The sequence below is a fragment of the Syngnathus typhle genome, linkage group LG3 (assembly GCF_033458585.1).
Source record: "Syngnathus typhle isolate RoL2023-S1 ecotype Sweden linkage group LG3, RoL_Styp_1.0, whole genome shotgun sequence".
NCBI classification, from domain to species: Eukaryota; Metazoa; Chordata; class Actinopteri; order Syngnathiformes; family Syngnathidae; genus Syngnathus; species Syngnathus typhle.
In genome coordinates, this window is record NC_083740.1 from 13,701,263 (window position 1) to 13,716,119 (window position 14,857).

At 42.7% G+C, this 14,857-nt stretch overlaps 1 protein-coding gene across 1 annotated transcript; it reads right to left on the reverse strand.

The window, feature by feature from the left end:
* Positions 1 to 1,234: 1,234 nt before the first annotated feature.
* Positions 1,235 to 12,018, reverse strand: LOC133151104 (telomerase reverse transcriptase-like; the record flags this gene model as incomplete). The annotated part of the gene is made up of 5 exons (XM_061273861.1): positions 1,235 to 1,353; positions 10,798 to 10,866; positions 11,177 to 11,241; positions 11,525 to 11,586; positions 11,884 to 12,018. Coding segments are annotated over 5 exons (450 nt in total), but the record flags the coding sequence as incomplete, so codon positions are not given.
* Positions 12,019 to 14,857: the final 2,839 nt, after the last annotated feature.

The window sequence follows — 14,857 nt, forward strand, 5'->3', positions numbered from 1 at the left end:
CCAAAACCACCAGTAAATGGTGTACTGACTGTCATGCCTCGTCCCCAGTTTTGGTTATGTGTCATCGTTTCTGTGTCCGTGTGCTCGCCCCTCCCTTCCTGTGTGCCCTTGTTTAGAGTAATCACACGCACCTGCCTCTCGTTACCTGTGTTGTATTTAAGTTCTGTTTGAGTGTCACTCGCCGTCGGAGCATTGTGTGCGTAAGATGTGGACAATGCATGTCTCACGGTCACGGTTTGTTTGGTTCCTGTCTTTTGTTTCACGCTTTGGTCTCTTAGTCTTGTTAGTTTGTTGTTTAGTCACGTCAGTTTGCCGAGTCTTTTGAGTTTGCTGCAATAAACCCTGGTCCAAGCTGCACTTGGTCGCCCTGCTCCATTTCTCCACTCCGAAGCCGTGACACTGACCATGGCATTACTGTCTTCGATTGGCCTGCCAATTCCCCTGACCTGAACTCCATTAAAGAATTTGTGGGGTATTGTGAAGAAGAAGCTGAAAAACACCAGACCCAACTATGCAAATGAGCTAAAAGGCGCTATTGAAGTATCCTGGGCATCCATAACACCTCAGCAATGCCACAGGCTGATTGCCTCCATGCCACGCCGCATTGGTTGCAGTAATCCATTCAAAAGGATTCCCAACCAAGTACTGAGTGCATTAATGGACATTTTCAAATGTTTGATTTTGTTTTGCTGTTATAAATCTTTTTTTTTTTTTTTTTTATCTGAGGAAATATTCTAATATTTTGAGATGGGATATTTGAGTTTTCTTAGGCTGTATGCCATAATCAGCAATATTAAAATATTAAGAGGCTTGCAATATTTCAGTTGATTTGTAATGAATCCAGAATGTATGACATTTTTGTTTTTTAATTGCATTACAGAAAATAAAGAACTTTATCACAATATTCTACTTTTCTGAGACAGTCCTGTACATTAGTGCTGTAGGTTGACCCGTCAGAATCACTCGACGGTGTTCTTCACAGTATCAATGTGGGACGGGACTGCTCCACTGTTATCTGCTTGGGAAAGGAGGGACAATTGTGTACATTACATCAAGCTGATTGGGCTATGTGGCAAATTGTGCAGCCTACTCATTTTTTGTTTTGCAACGGAAATTCTAAACAGGAAGTTACAGAAACATACTTTTACAGCTCTTTTACAGGTAAAAATGCACAAAGTGCCTACAGAATTAATTTCAATGTCCATGTACTAGTTCACAGGTGTTACCAGTGAGGTCAGGGGCCGGGAACCTTTTTGGCGGCTTTGTAGTCCGGTTGATATGTGGTGAGGTTGAGCTTCATGCAGGCGTTGAGGGTCTCATCAGTCATAATGGCCAGATCGTGAACGGTTCTTGCTGACAGAGGCATGTCTTTTATCCGTTTGAGTATCTTTTCTTTATCCGTGAAGTCGTCAAAAAGTTCATTAGCCACATCAAGCAAAAATGTTTTGAAATACTCACCATCCGTGAATGGCTTTCCGTTCCTCACAATTGCTGATACGCCAGCAAGACTAGCTGAATTAAAGTCACCTTGTCTGGTCCATACACGGAGTTGCTGTTGACTAACTTGGACCTTCCTCTGGAGCTCTTCACACGCTTTCTTTCTGCTGTCCCCAGCTGGGTATTTGGTTGCAAATATAGCATGCCGTGTCTCAAAGTGGCACTTGATATTGGAGCATTTCATTGATGCGATTTTTGTCATTACATATGAGACATGTAGCAGAGCCTCCTCTCTCCACAAATGCGAATTCTTCAGTCCACTCACTCTGAAATGTCCGGTAATCGTCATCTTTTTTTCTCTTCGACATCTTTCTTGCTTGCCTGGCACACATCAGCTTGTTAGCTGAAATTTTAAATGAAGCGGATGGAATTTACCTCTCACGTAGGCACCGTATTGTCCAATAAAAATCTCGCTTTTTTTGTCCGACCTGGCGTCACCCTTCTGTACACCGAAGGGCAGCTGGGATTGGCTGATATGACGCAACAGTGGATTTCAGCGGTAGAAAATAGATGGGATGGATCGCAAACGTGATCATATTTTATACTTTGAAAGCTAATTTAACATTTTGATTTGAGTAGGTCTATTTTTTACTTTGATAATATAATACAATTATTTATAACTTCAATTGTGTAAACAAATGTCAGATTTGTCCGCGAGCCAGACGCAGTCACCAAAAGAGCCATATCTGGCTCGCGAGCAATTGGTTCCCGACCCCTGAGTTAGGTTGTTTGCCTGTTTCCCTTGGCCTTAGCGTTTCTTGCGCCTTGCTAAGGAGAGAAAACAAAGAGTGCATCCCCCTACCCATTTTATGGTTGGCCTGGAGGTGTTGTCAGTTCCTGGCTGGAGACGAAGGTAATTGCATTATATCTTGACCATTTGCCTCAAAGGCAACATGATCCTAAAGAGGAATGTATGCTTAGTAAATTTGAATATTCAGGCTGTGCCCTTAACACAAGGACTTGCGGATGTCATATATTGGGGAAGACTTCCTGACATCAGCATGTGAGCAGAATACAATCTTTGGCTCACAAAGATGGTTGTGTCAGAGAAGTTCTTTTCCTTCACCACCCAGTCTTGCCTGGTGGCCACTCCAGAGGACCACCGGGATGGACCCACACCTTAAGGAAAATATACCACATTTGCATGGTAATTTTCTGTGACAGTTACAAACTTCAACCATGTGGGAAGGCCAGTTGCATCTTAAAGGATAGTGTGTATGAAGTCCATACACATGAAAACATAGTACCTGATGCTCTTTTGTAAATGTTCTTATTCTTTTCATGGCAACCTGCAAATCCTCTCCAGTTTAGGCTTAGGTTTGTAAAGAGAAGCTCACAGCGAGTTAAAAGTTGAGATGTAACTCTTTATTGACACACTGGCATTACCGTATTTTCCGCACTATTAGGCGCACCTAAAAACTTACATTTTACTAAAAAAAACACAGTGCGCCTTATAATCCAGAGCGCCTTATATATGGATCAATTGATGAATTTGTTGATCCATACTGGTTGTACACAGTGCTCTGCCAAAATGTTTCAATACGTTTTAGTACGACTAGTAAATTGCAAGGTCGCATCGCTTCCCAACATTACGGCAACTGTTGTACCCGCGAGGCTATTTCATTTCAAAATAGCCGTCAATGTTTCGAGTAAATTTACGTATCGATATGGAAGGGAAACATAGGTAAGCAGTACCAATGCGTTAGATCGAACTTTAGTCAGTTCCGATCATTTTATAGGAGATCGTTTGAGAAACGCGATTGTTTACACTTTGCTGAGGCTCATGGGAGATTGCGAGCTGAGGCTCATGGGAAATTGCGGCTGGCTAATGCTATAACGATAGCTGCTATACGCGCGAGGCTATTTCATGTCAAAATAGGCTGCTCTGTTAATGTTTCGAGTAAATCTACGGATCGATATGGAAGGGAAACATAGGTAAGTAGTACCAATGCGTTAGATCGAACTTTAGTCAGTTCCGATCATTTTATAGGAGATCGTTTGAGAAACGCGATTGTTTACAGAGGGCTCGTTGGTTATTGGCTAGTGGATGCATACCGCAACCCTAGTCAACCTCAGTTTGTTGCAGTATAGCTTCTATTTTATGCGCCTTATAATCCGGTGCGCCTTATATATGGACAAAGTTTTAAAATGGGCCGTTCATTGAAGGTGCGCCTTATAATCCGGTGCGCCTAATGGTGCGGAAAATACGGTATTTATATATCGGTGAACCAGCGCAAGGGTCTCCCAGAGGACATAAGATAACTGGGTCTTTGAGCGATCCTATTAGTCAGGTTAAAAATACCAGACATCAGAGAGAAATTACATTTGTGTCTGGATACAAGACATAAGAAAGAAATAGCATCCGTGTGTGGATGAACAAATTATGCAGGGACAGTTTGGTGCTGCTACAATTTCAATAAATAAAGCTCTTTCCCTTAGGGCAGGGTTCACCAACTACATTTGTCGGAGGGCCAGAATGTCTCATCACCTTATGAGCCACACCCACTAATAACAATGAACTAAAAATCAAACTTTGACATAGCATTATTGGTAATATATTTTTCATATGATTAAACTGAAGGTATTCTTAGCCTTTATGGGTGAGGCTCCTACAACCTTGCTGTTTTTCGTTGCTTTAGTGTGGACTACATGATATTTTCTCTTTGGTCCTCGTGATTATGGAATCCAGTCACTGGCCGGATTGGGCGGCTTGGCGGGCCGGATTTGGCCCACAGGCCGGCCTTGGGGAAGAGTCCTTCTGATTTATAAAAATTATTCTTCCATTATAATAGCGAGGGAAATTGATCTTTAGAAGAAAAACTGGGGGGGGGGGGGGGGTTGTAACACGAAGGAAGAGGAAAATTAACCTTGAAAGAAATTGGTTTTGGTTAGAAAAAGGAAGAGGGTTGTAACTTAGAAAAATAATTAGTTGGTGTTTGGTGTTAGGAAAAATATAAGATTTTAATCAAAAACGGAAACAAAAATGCCCCCAATGGTTCAATTATATATAATTACTATACTATAACTATAGCAAAAAGAAGAAAAGCAGGAAAGAAACCAAAAAGCATAAACGAGGAAAAAAAACAGAAAAAGTAGAAAAGGGCGTGAGAAGGAGGGAGGGGGTGATGGTGCAAAAGAAAAGAGGGGAAAACATACGAAAAAGAAAAAAAAGTGGCTAGGTGGAAGAAATACTTTTTTTCTGAACGCACTTGATCGCAGAAGAGATTCCTTCTCTCTAGGAGTTTTGTAGAGGCAGAGAGAGAGAGAGAGAGAGTGTCTGCACATTACCGCATTTAACACCATTAGAGCTGTGTGCAACATAATGTGAACTAATGGGCTGACTGATAGAGGCACACACAGTGTGTGTGTGTGTGGGGGGGGGGTTGTGTGTTTGGATGGGATTAACATGGAGGGCGCAATGAACAAGTCCATAAATTCAACTGGTGCAGGCAGAGTTGGCAGATGTTAAAATAACAAATGAAGCAAATTAAACCATTGTAGCTTAGATCACATTTGTTTGAAGAAAATATAGTTGAATTAATATTGATTAGTTAATTCATTAATTCTCTGCCACTTTTCCGAGGATGGATTGTAAGGTGGTAATTTAAGAGGGGAAATCCAGACTTCCCTCTCGTTAGCCAATTTATCCAGCTTCCCTTGGGGGATTTCGAGGTGTTCCCAACCCAGCCGTGAGACATAGTCTCTGGGTCATTCTCCTTTCAGTGCGCCGATGCCCAAGCCACCCCATCTGGCTCGTCTCAATATGGAGGAGCAGCGGCTCAAATCCCAGCATGATGACCAAGCCTTTCACTTTATCTGTAAGGGAGAGCCCGGACACACTGCGGTGGAAATTCTAGCCGCTCATATCTGGGATCTTATTATTTTGGTGGTGGGTGGGTTAGGGTGGATGGATGGATGGATGGATGGATGGATGGATGGATAGATAGATAGATACCTATTAATTCTGTCTGAGAATGTTGTCGCCGAAGAGTTAATTTAAGTGTAGAGGGCTGAGAAAAATGGAAACAAGAGCTGACCTGATCCGGAGTTAGTTTTTTTTAAATTTTATTTTATCAACAGCATTTTTATTTTCAAAAACATCATCCTACGCATCTGAAGAGGACACAGGGAGAATACAGATTTTATGTTGTTGTTTTTTGCCCCCCAAAACTCAATTCTTTTAAGTTCAAGTTCAAAGCCAGCTTTATTGTCAATCCCTTCATATGTCAGACACACAAAGAAACCGAAATTCCGTTTCCTCCATCCCACGGTGACGAGACACAGTACACGATAAACATACAAGTAGACGACACAAAATAAAAACAAGAAGGCACAAACAATAACTAATAAATAAATAAAATGAGTGATGAATAAATAATAAACAAATAACCCAATAAATAAGAGGACCAAAACTGAGCCAGTGTGCGTACAGCAGACAGTAAGCATAGCGCAAAGTACAGGACGCTACGCAGAAAGGGGGGGCGAGTTCAGGATCCTAACAGCCTGGGGTATGAAGCTGTTGGAGAGTCTGGTGGTGCGGGAGCGCAGGCTCCCGTACCTCTTCCCAGAGGGCAGAAGCTCAAACAAAGAGTGAGCGGGGTGACTCATATCACTCACAATCGTGGTCGCCTTGCGGATGAGATGGGAGGTGTAAATATCCTTCAAGGAGGGGAGCGAAGCATCAATAATCTTACCAGCCGTGTTCACTATGCGCTGCAGGGCCTTCAAGTTGTAGTCAGTGCAGCCGCCACCCCAAACAGCAATACAGCTGGAGAGGACGCTCTCAATGGTGCCGCGGTAAAATGTAGTCATGACGGCCGGAGGAGCGCTCGCTCGCCTGAGTTTCCGCAGGAAGTACAGGCGGCGCTGGGCTTTCTTTGCCAGTGATGCGGTGTTGGTGGACCAGGAGAGATCCTCACTGATGTGCACCCCCAGGAACTTGGCGCTGCTCACTGTAGTGGTGGGTGGATGGATGGATGGATGGATGGATGGATGGATGGATGGATGGATGGATGGATGGATGGATGGATGGATGGATGGATGGATGGATGGATGGATGGATAGATGGATAGATAGATAGATAGTGTGGCTTCATTTGCATGCCATGGATAATGTTTACTATCCAATTTATGATTCCATTAGCCAGAGAATTCACACTTTGAATTATATACACTACCGTTCAAAAGTTTGGGGTCACAAAATTGTTTGGGTGACCCCAAACTTTTGAACGGTAGTGTAAATATTATTATAATAAAATATTATGAATTAAATATTATAAATTATATCTTATATTTGTATAAGATTATATATAATCTATGAATATAAGTATACATATATATTATAAGCTTTTTTACACAGAAGATTATATATATTCTATAAATAATTATCTAAATAAATATATTTAGAACTTTTTTTATAAACAAACTTTTGAACGGTAGTGTATGTTCATCGAAAAACAAACCTGTGCATTGATTTTGCAAGACTAGTCGGTAGTCTCCCATCAGTCTAATCTACATACTATTTTTTTACATGCTCGTGACACTGTGTTTTGAAAACATTTGATAATTGGTATTTGACAGCCACTTGAAGGTTAAGAGTTGAAAGTTGGAAAATACTTGTGTCTTGTGCATTCAGTATTTGACGTATTTCAATCTCTGCCAGATCAAAGTCCCTTTACTGGTCCACTCACGATGGTCCTGTTATAGACTGGTTGTTCCAGCAGAGGGTGGCAGAGAACCAGTGGTGGTTGCTGATCTTTCAATGAAGGGGAGCTCAATTTCAGCCAACATAAGTAAATTTCTTCAACTCCGTTCCTCATTTCGCTGTCAATCAAAAAAAGATTTAGTCCCAGACATATCCTCCAATCATTATGCAGAAGCTGAACGTCGGGCTGGACGAGGCCAGCCCACTGCCCCATAGACATCCAGAGATGGTGGGAATCCAACCGGCGGGACAAAGCCCAACATTTATCCAACGACTCCTATCGTTTCGCTGCACTCTTTGCTTCCCTATTGAACTAGGTGGACGCTCAACGTCTACACTGTTTAAAGCAGTGGTCTCCAACCTTTTTTGCGCCACGGACCGGTTACGTGTCAGAACTATTTTCGCGGACCGGCCTTTATATAAATAAATACCGTTTTTTTCCATGTATAATGTGCAAAATTTAACTCATTTATTGTCCTAAAATCTGGGGTGTGCATTATACATGAGTACAAAATTTTTTATTTTATTTTATTTTTTTTTATCTGGATATGATACGGAGGCCGCCATTACAGATGCGCTTTCTTCTCTGCTGTTCACTTCAAACACGCTCCATACGAACACAATGCTCTCGTATCAGACGCTTGCTCGATCACCTGCTCGTTTGCTGTCACAATGTACCCTACACAAATCCGAAACATTTCTTCTCTATCGCGTTTACTAGCGCATGCGCAGTGATACTGACCGGCAGAATAACATCCGGTTGTTCCCAAAGATGATCTTTTTTCTGAAATAATTTTACGTTTACGGACTTAAGTCGGAGTCAAAATTTGGGTGCGTATTATACATGGGGACAGGCTTTTTTCCAGCATCGACATGCCATTTTTAGGGTGCGTATTATACATGGGGGCGCATTATACATCGACGTTGAATTAGTGGGAGCACTGAGATTGTTTCACAGAAACGACCCGGTCCCATCTAGGCGTAATCAGAGACAATGACGCCCAAAGTGGTTAAGAGTCTACACTATTTGTGCATCCATTGCAGCCTGGTCATCCTGGAAGAGGGATCCTCCCATCTGTGGTCTCTTCTCAAGGTTTCTCATTTCCCCGAGTTGGAGTTTGGAGTTTTTCCTTGCCCTCCTGGGAGTTTAAGATCAGGGGATGCCTGAGAAGATTTGTAATTTTTTCACACGTCCTGAGTGTTGTTAGTCATCTAAATATTGAAAAGAGGCTGTGATGTACCGAAGTCAAATTCCTTGTTTGGCACGCTCAAACATGGCGAATAAAATTCTTGAATGGCGATAGATCCATATTTTAAGTTGGACTCCAGAAATTTTCTTTTAAATGCAACTTTCCTTTTCTTAAAAGTCGTAGCTTCTTCTTCTGTCTCCTCATTGGGCTTTTTTCCCTTTCCGAAGAAGCTTTCCAAACATCTGTTTCTTGCTCATTTTTGCTTGCCTCGCGGGCTCGACTGAGGTGACATGTCACGTGACCGAGACGAGCGTCTTGACCTGAACCGACGGATGTAATTGGGAGAGAATCGCCAGGTTTTTTTTTTTATATTTCTCAAGATAAATTCTTACTCATTTTTGCTACCTTTGCGGACTCGACTGGGGAAACATGTCACGTGACCGGTACGAGCGTCTTGACCTGAATTAATTGATCATCGATACATTTTTTTTTTTTCCCTGTGTGGCTTGGCGGCCCGGTACCAAGGGACCCACGGACCGGGAGAAAATTTGAGTACGTTGTAGCACATATTTAGTCAATGACATGTACATACAACAGTATACCGTAATTTTCGGACTATAAGTCGCGTTTTTTTTCATAGTTTGGGTGGGGGGGGCGATTTATACTCAGGAGCGACTTATAGTCCGAAAATTACGGTACATATATTTGATCACTTTTTTTTTTACATTTTAGGGGAAGCTGAGTGTTAGGGTGGTGCTCACTCTAACTTATTTTGCAAGAACCACGCTGGAGTCAAGCAAGTCATTTTAGACACCTGCAGGCGGAGAGTTCACTCGTCGCTGTGCTTACAGCGATGGTCGAATGAAGTCTGACTCAGGCCTCGTCAGGTGCTTATTTATTGAGAGAAACAGAGTGGGGTTGAAAGTGGGGGTTTGGGAACACACAGGTTGGGGTGAAGCAGCCGGTCCCGTGCTGATCAAAGCATAGCAGGGGGCCTTTTACGACTTTCTGTAAACAAAGCACCCTTGATTGCTTCCTCTGCGTCTAGTCAATCAGTTGAAAGGTTCTTAGCACTTTGGTAAACTAATTTTGTCTAGACAGGACAAACTAGTTAAATTATTACAGGTTACATTCCAACATAATCATACGATGAAGATATTCTGCAAACTCTAACATATCCCTCCTGTTTTATCATATGATTATGTCAAACCCGAACAATCAAACATAAGTAGGAAAATGAAATCAATGAAATGAAAGCAATAACTTCCAGTGAGGTTTTTCCCTCAATACTCCAGTCCAAAGTATGTGCAACTTAAAAACCTGCGGCCAGATTAAATGCAGGAAAAGAGTTACACGGTCCCTCTGCCTTAGGCGACCAGAATGTTATCAATCAAGATAAAAATTGCTCGCGATTGTTCAGTCGTTGGGGGCTTGGCACGCCCACTGGTGGAGGGTGAGCACGATTCTCACCCCCTTCGCAGATCTGCTCCGTCCGGGGAGAACTTGGAAATATCTGCTGCGTGGTCGTTGTCTTCAGTGGCTCAGGGTGGACTACCTGGCCATCAAGGGGGAAGAGGATTATTCTGCCTCTGTATGAACTGGGGCGGGGACTGTCGATGGCTGGTCTGGTTCCTTGCAGGAACCCTTCACTGGGGCGCACTGGGACAGATGATACCACGATCCTCCTTCGCCGGCCAGCCGGACGGCATGTGCGATGCGCTCCACCAATTTATAGGGTCCAGTCGACGCAGGCTCTGTCCCCCTCCTTCTTGGGACCTTCAGCCAGAACGTTGGGGTGATCTGGACCTGGATCCGCCACCGAAAGGACAGCAGCACGTCCGGAAAACAGCAAAAAACAGCACCTTTTCTGCAACCTTTGCATTAGTCATTTGAGATGTTTCTTCTGCTCCTTTTATCACTGTTTTGGTTCCCCTGGTTACAGAGGCGTTGCTACACCAAAGGGAGGGAAGATTGTGTTTATTGTATATTGAGCTTCCCTTGCAGTCTGAGAGCAATCGTCTCTTGTGTGCTGGAGCCTATCCCAGCAGTCTGGGAGGCTTACTGTGCGAGTTTTTGGAATGTGCAGGCACGGGGACAACATGCAAAGTCCACAGAGAGTTTGCTGTGTTTACAGAACTGTGAGCTTCAATTTTTTTTTAACATCACAGCAGATACATGACTTCCGTGTTTTCTTTCCTTCCCTTAAAACAGAACTGTGAGGCAGACGTGTGAAACAGTACCACTGTGTGCTACTTTGTCACCCTGGGTTATATCATAATCATTATATCTGGTAGTGAAAGATTTATTTTCAACAGCACCAAATGTCATGACCAAACATGCCATCTTCTTGCAGTTTTTTTTTTTTTTAACCGAACACCTTTTAGATTTAAATGGCCAAGCATTCCACAAGGGTTGGCCGCCTGTCTCACCCTGGCCAGTTGCAAATCTCCCAGACGGCGCTCCAGACTGCGCTTGCCTGTAAGAATAATTTTCTGTTCTGAGATTAGCCATCAAGCATGTTGAGTATTTTCATGGTTTCCTGAGTGGCACCTACGTTTCTGCAGATGGGGAGCCATCCCCTTGTATGCGGCGCAATGTTGCAATAATGTCAGTGAAAGCGAAAGGTAGAAAAGCAACTCGCAGCCTTACAGATCAAAACACACATAACCATAAAAAAATCATATAATGTCATAGTTAACCTTAAAATGGAATCCAATGTATCTGAGTGGAAAACCTTTGTTGCTTTGGCCGATGAGATGACTGGTGTAATAAGCCATGTTCCATACCAAAGTTGAAAGGGATCTTTGCGACCCTTTGGCCAAAGGGTAAACTCCGGGCAAACACATGGAATCTAAAAATACACCAAAAGGGAAATGAATATGTTTCCATAATGTGCTAAATGTCAATTCAATTACTTCTCTGCTCGTAGTAGGGAGTGTTTAACCAGCCCTTTTATTAAGTCAAGACTAAGAGAGGAAGTCACTGTTTACCTTTTGAGTATAAAAATAGATTACGTACAATTGTCGTGGTGCTACTTATTGGAGTAAAAATAAATTCAACCACGTTGAAATATGACACCCGCATTCAAAAACGTGAATTAAACTTGACAATAGTCGTCTGGGCTATGTCCTGACCTGAGTGCCTGGAGGAAAACCAATTCGTAGATGTTTTTGTAGACTGCTGCTACCAAATTTGTCTGCACAGGAAAAAAAGTAATTTGATGATTCTGATAATGCAAAAATATAAATCAGATGGAATGTTAGTACGGGGTAGGCAACAAAATGCCCGTGGATCTCCCAGGGCCTACGTGAGCATTGGCTAGCAAACATTTCACAGGAAGTGCCACAAACAAATTAATTCAGTGGCATTGTAAGCCAAAGTTACTTAAAATACAGGCCGATGTACCAAAAGCAAAGTATTAACATCATTCATGAGTGATCCCATTCCCATCCAGCTTTTGTAACATGGAAACTTCAATGACTCGGTGACTGACTTTTAGGTCCAAGAACACGGGGTGGCACTTCAATCTGAGGATCTGCATCAATTTCATCCTCATTTGGTCCTGGGCTGAGGGTACAATGCCCAAAGTGAGGCTGTGGCGGAGAGACATGCCCGTCTGTGACGCAAAGAGAGGAAAGAGTCAAAGACCAGCTGTAGACCAGCTTCAACACGCTGCCCTCTCCTGCTCAAATGTATTACTACATCAGATGTCAGGATATTAAAATCCAGGTCATCTCGCTTTACGACAGTTTTGTTTCTTCGGTAGGAACATGAGCCGAATTTGTGGTTCTTGAATTTGAGCATCTATCAAATGCACAATATGGATAAACCAAATACAATTGATGTAAAATATCTAGAGTGAGAGTTTACTTCAATAAAAACAACACAGTCAAACCTCGGTTCCAGAAGGCGGTTCGAGAAGTGAATCGGTCGAATTCCGAATTTATTTTTCTCACTACAAATTATGGAAAAAAAAATTAGTCCTTTCCAAAACTAAAAAAAAAATGCCATTTTTAAGCATTTTTTCATTTGCGCATTTTTGTCCGATCACGCAACTGCAGCGCACCGCTGAACGCACAACCGTAGCGCGCTGGTCGCATTATTGTGAGAGAGCCGTCGATGAAATTTAGAAAATATTTTTAAAGTCCTGATGTACTTTCCAAAATTTAAGTGGACCTCAGTGCGCAGAGAGCTCCAATCGCGCAACCGCAGCGCGCCGGGCGCTCATTGTCGCATTGCTTTAAGAGCGTCTTTGTGTTTTAGGATGGCTTTACTGCTCCCTCTTGCTTTCTTTGGAGGCAGGATTAGGGGTTAATACAATCCTCAAAGTAATGAAAATACAATAACGAACGGAGTCAGTCAGCATCCGGGCCGCATTGTCAGGTTTTCTCAGGTCCTTTCGGTTCATCTCGCAAGGTTCGACTTCCGAATTTTTTTCGACAACTGAAGCAAAAAAATCTTTAATTTTTCGTTCGAATTCTGATTTGTTTGAGAACCGGCACGTTCGAAAACCGAGGTTTGACTGTATTCTCATTTTGAGTGCATTTTAATTTACAACTATTTTTAACGTTTCTGCAATAAATCGGTCAGGATAAACTTGCTTATTCTAAACTAGACTTTTTACCTGGTGGCAGCTCGGCGCTTGCTGAAACTCGTTGTCGTAGCCGACGAAAATGATACTCACGAATGATTTGAAGAGGTCCATGTGTGTGCTCACACAGAGAATGCATGAGGCTAAGAACCTGGAATCCATCAGCTGGAAACATTATTGCTTATCTGTACTGTTAGATTTTGTCCCAGTTCTTTATCTTTAATGCTCTCTATGCAAATAGTAATTCCTTCTCTGCGAGATTGCAGAAGGTCTAACCCCCACCTCCAAGGTTCTGCCTAGCTTGTGCGATAATGTGTGACCTTACAGTCTTAACTGAGATCACCTACTACATATATGCAAAGAGTGTCATAAAGAAGGGATAAGCCAGTGAAAACAAGAGAAAAGTCACAGCAAGATAACGGCATAGCTCAAGCTACCGAGCTAACTAAAAACAGGGAACATGCATGGCTCACATGTGTGACTGTACTTGGGGGTATTGCAGGAAATAGGTTTAAAGACGTGGAGAATGTTAACTCTGAGATGAAGTACAAATAAAATCCGACTCAGTCACCATGGTAACAGACTCTGCATCTAACTTGCTTACAAGTAGTTCTGATATACGAATTACCATTGTCGACCTGCTGATTTTGCAAGTTATCACAGAGCAGGTCATCCAGTGACTGAAGGGTCAATCTGATTGAGGTTTTTGTGGGGTTTTTTCTCTGCTGGTCTTGCAGGTCACACATTAATATAAGCACGTAATTGTTCCGGGGACGCAATAGCATAAAGACTACCATGCCCTGATGAGCAAATTTTTGGTGGGACATTCGCGTCATATATTCACCTGGGTATTCACCGTACTTTGCACGTCGCTCCTCCTGGGTAATTACCGTATTTTCCGGACTATAAATAAATTTGTAAGATTATCAATTGAGCCAATATGTATATGCGGGAAGTACGACAGTTGCCAGCGGCAGTACCTCAAAGAGCGCAGTCGCAGTTACGGAGTTAATATTACGTGCTGCTGTAACTTTGATTGCGCTCCTGTCGTAGACAGAGAGCTAAAATTTTGAATTTTATTAGGTAGTGATCATAACAGTAGTGTATGGCAGTACTGTTATATTCAAGGTTGCCAATCCTCGGGATAGTACCATGTCTAAAGTATTTCCATTCTTATGCATTGCTGCCTGTATTGCCTGAACATATCAATTATTGTCTGAAACACCAGAGTAAGTGGCTCTGATGGTAAATTTATATGGATATTGAAATCCCCCATAATTATTATAGCATCCGCATTTGTCACTAGGTCAGCCACAAATTCTGAAAATTCACCCAGGAAACCAGAATAAGCCCCGGGTGGATGGTAAATAACAGTAAGATAAAACGATGGCAAGGCTGTGGATCAGACAACGAGAACTTGAATGCATTAATTGAATGAGGGCTAAGTCTAAGATAGGAATTGGATACAAGGTCTACAACCCCACCCTTTTTACAAGGACGCGCAACATGTGCGCGCACAAACTTTTGATGAACAGCTGGCACCCACCTTTGCACGGATCTTCAACCGGTCCCTGGAACTGTGTGACGTGCCCTCGTGCTTCAACAGCTCCACCATCATACTGGTGGCCAAAAAGCCCACTATCACAGGATTGAATGATTACAGACCTTTCGCCCTGACATCTGTGGTCATGAAATCCTTTGAGATACGAGTGTTGAGCCACCTGAAGGACATCATGCTCGACCCCCTGCAGTTTGCTTACCGGGCAAACAGGACGTTGCGGTCAACATGGGGCTGCACTACATCCTGCTTCACCTAGACACCCCAGGGACGTACCCGAGGATCCTGTTTGTGGACTTCAGCCCGGCGTTCAACAAC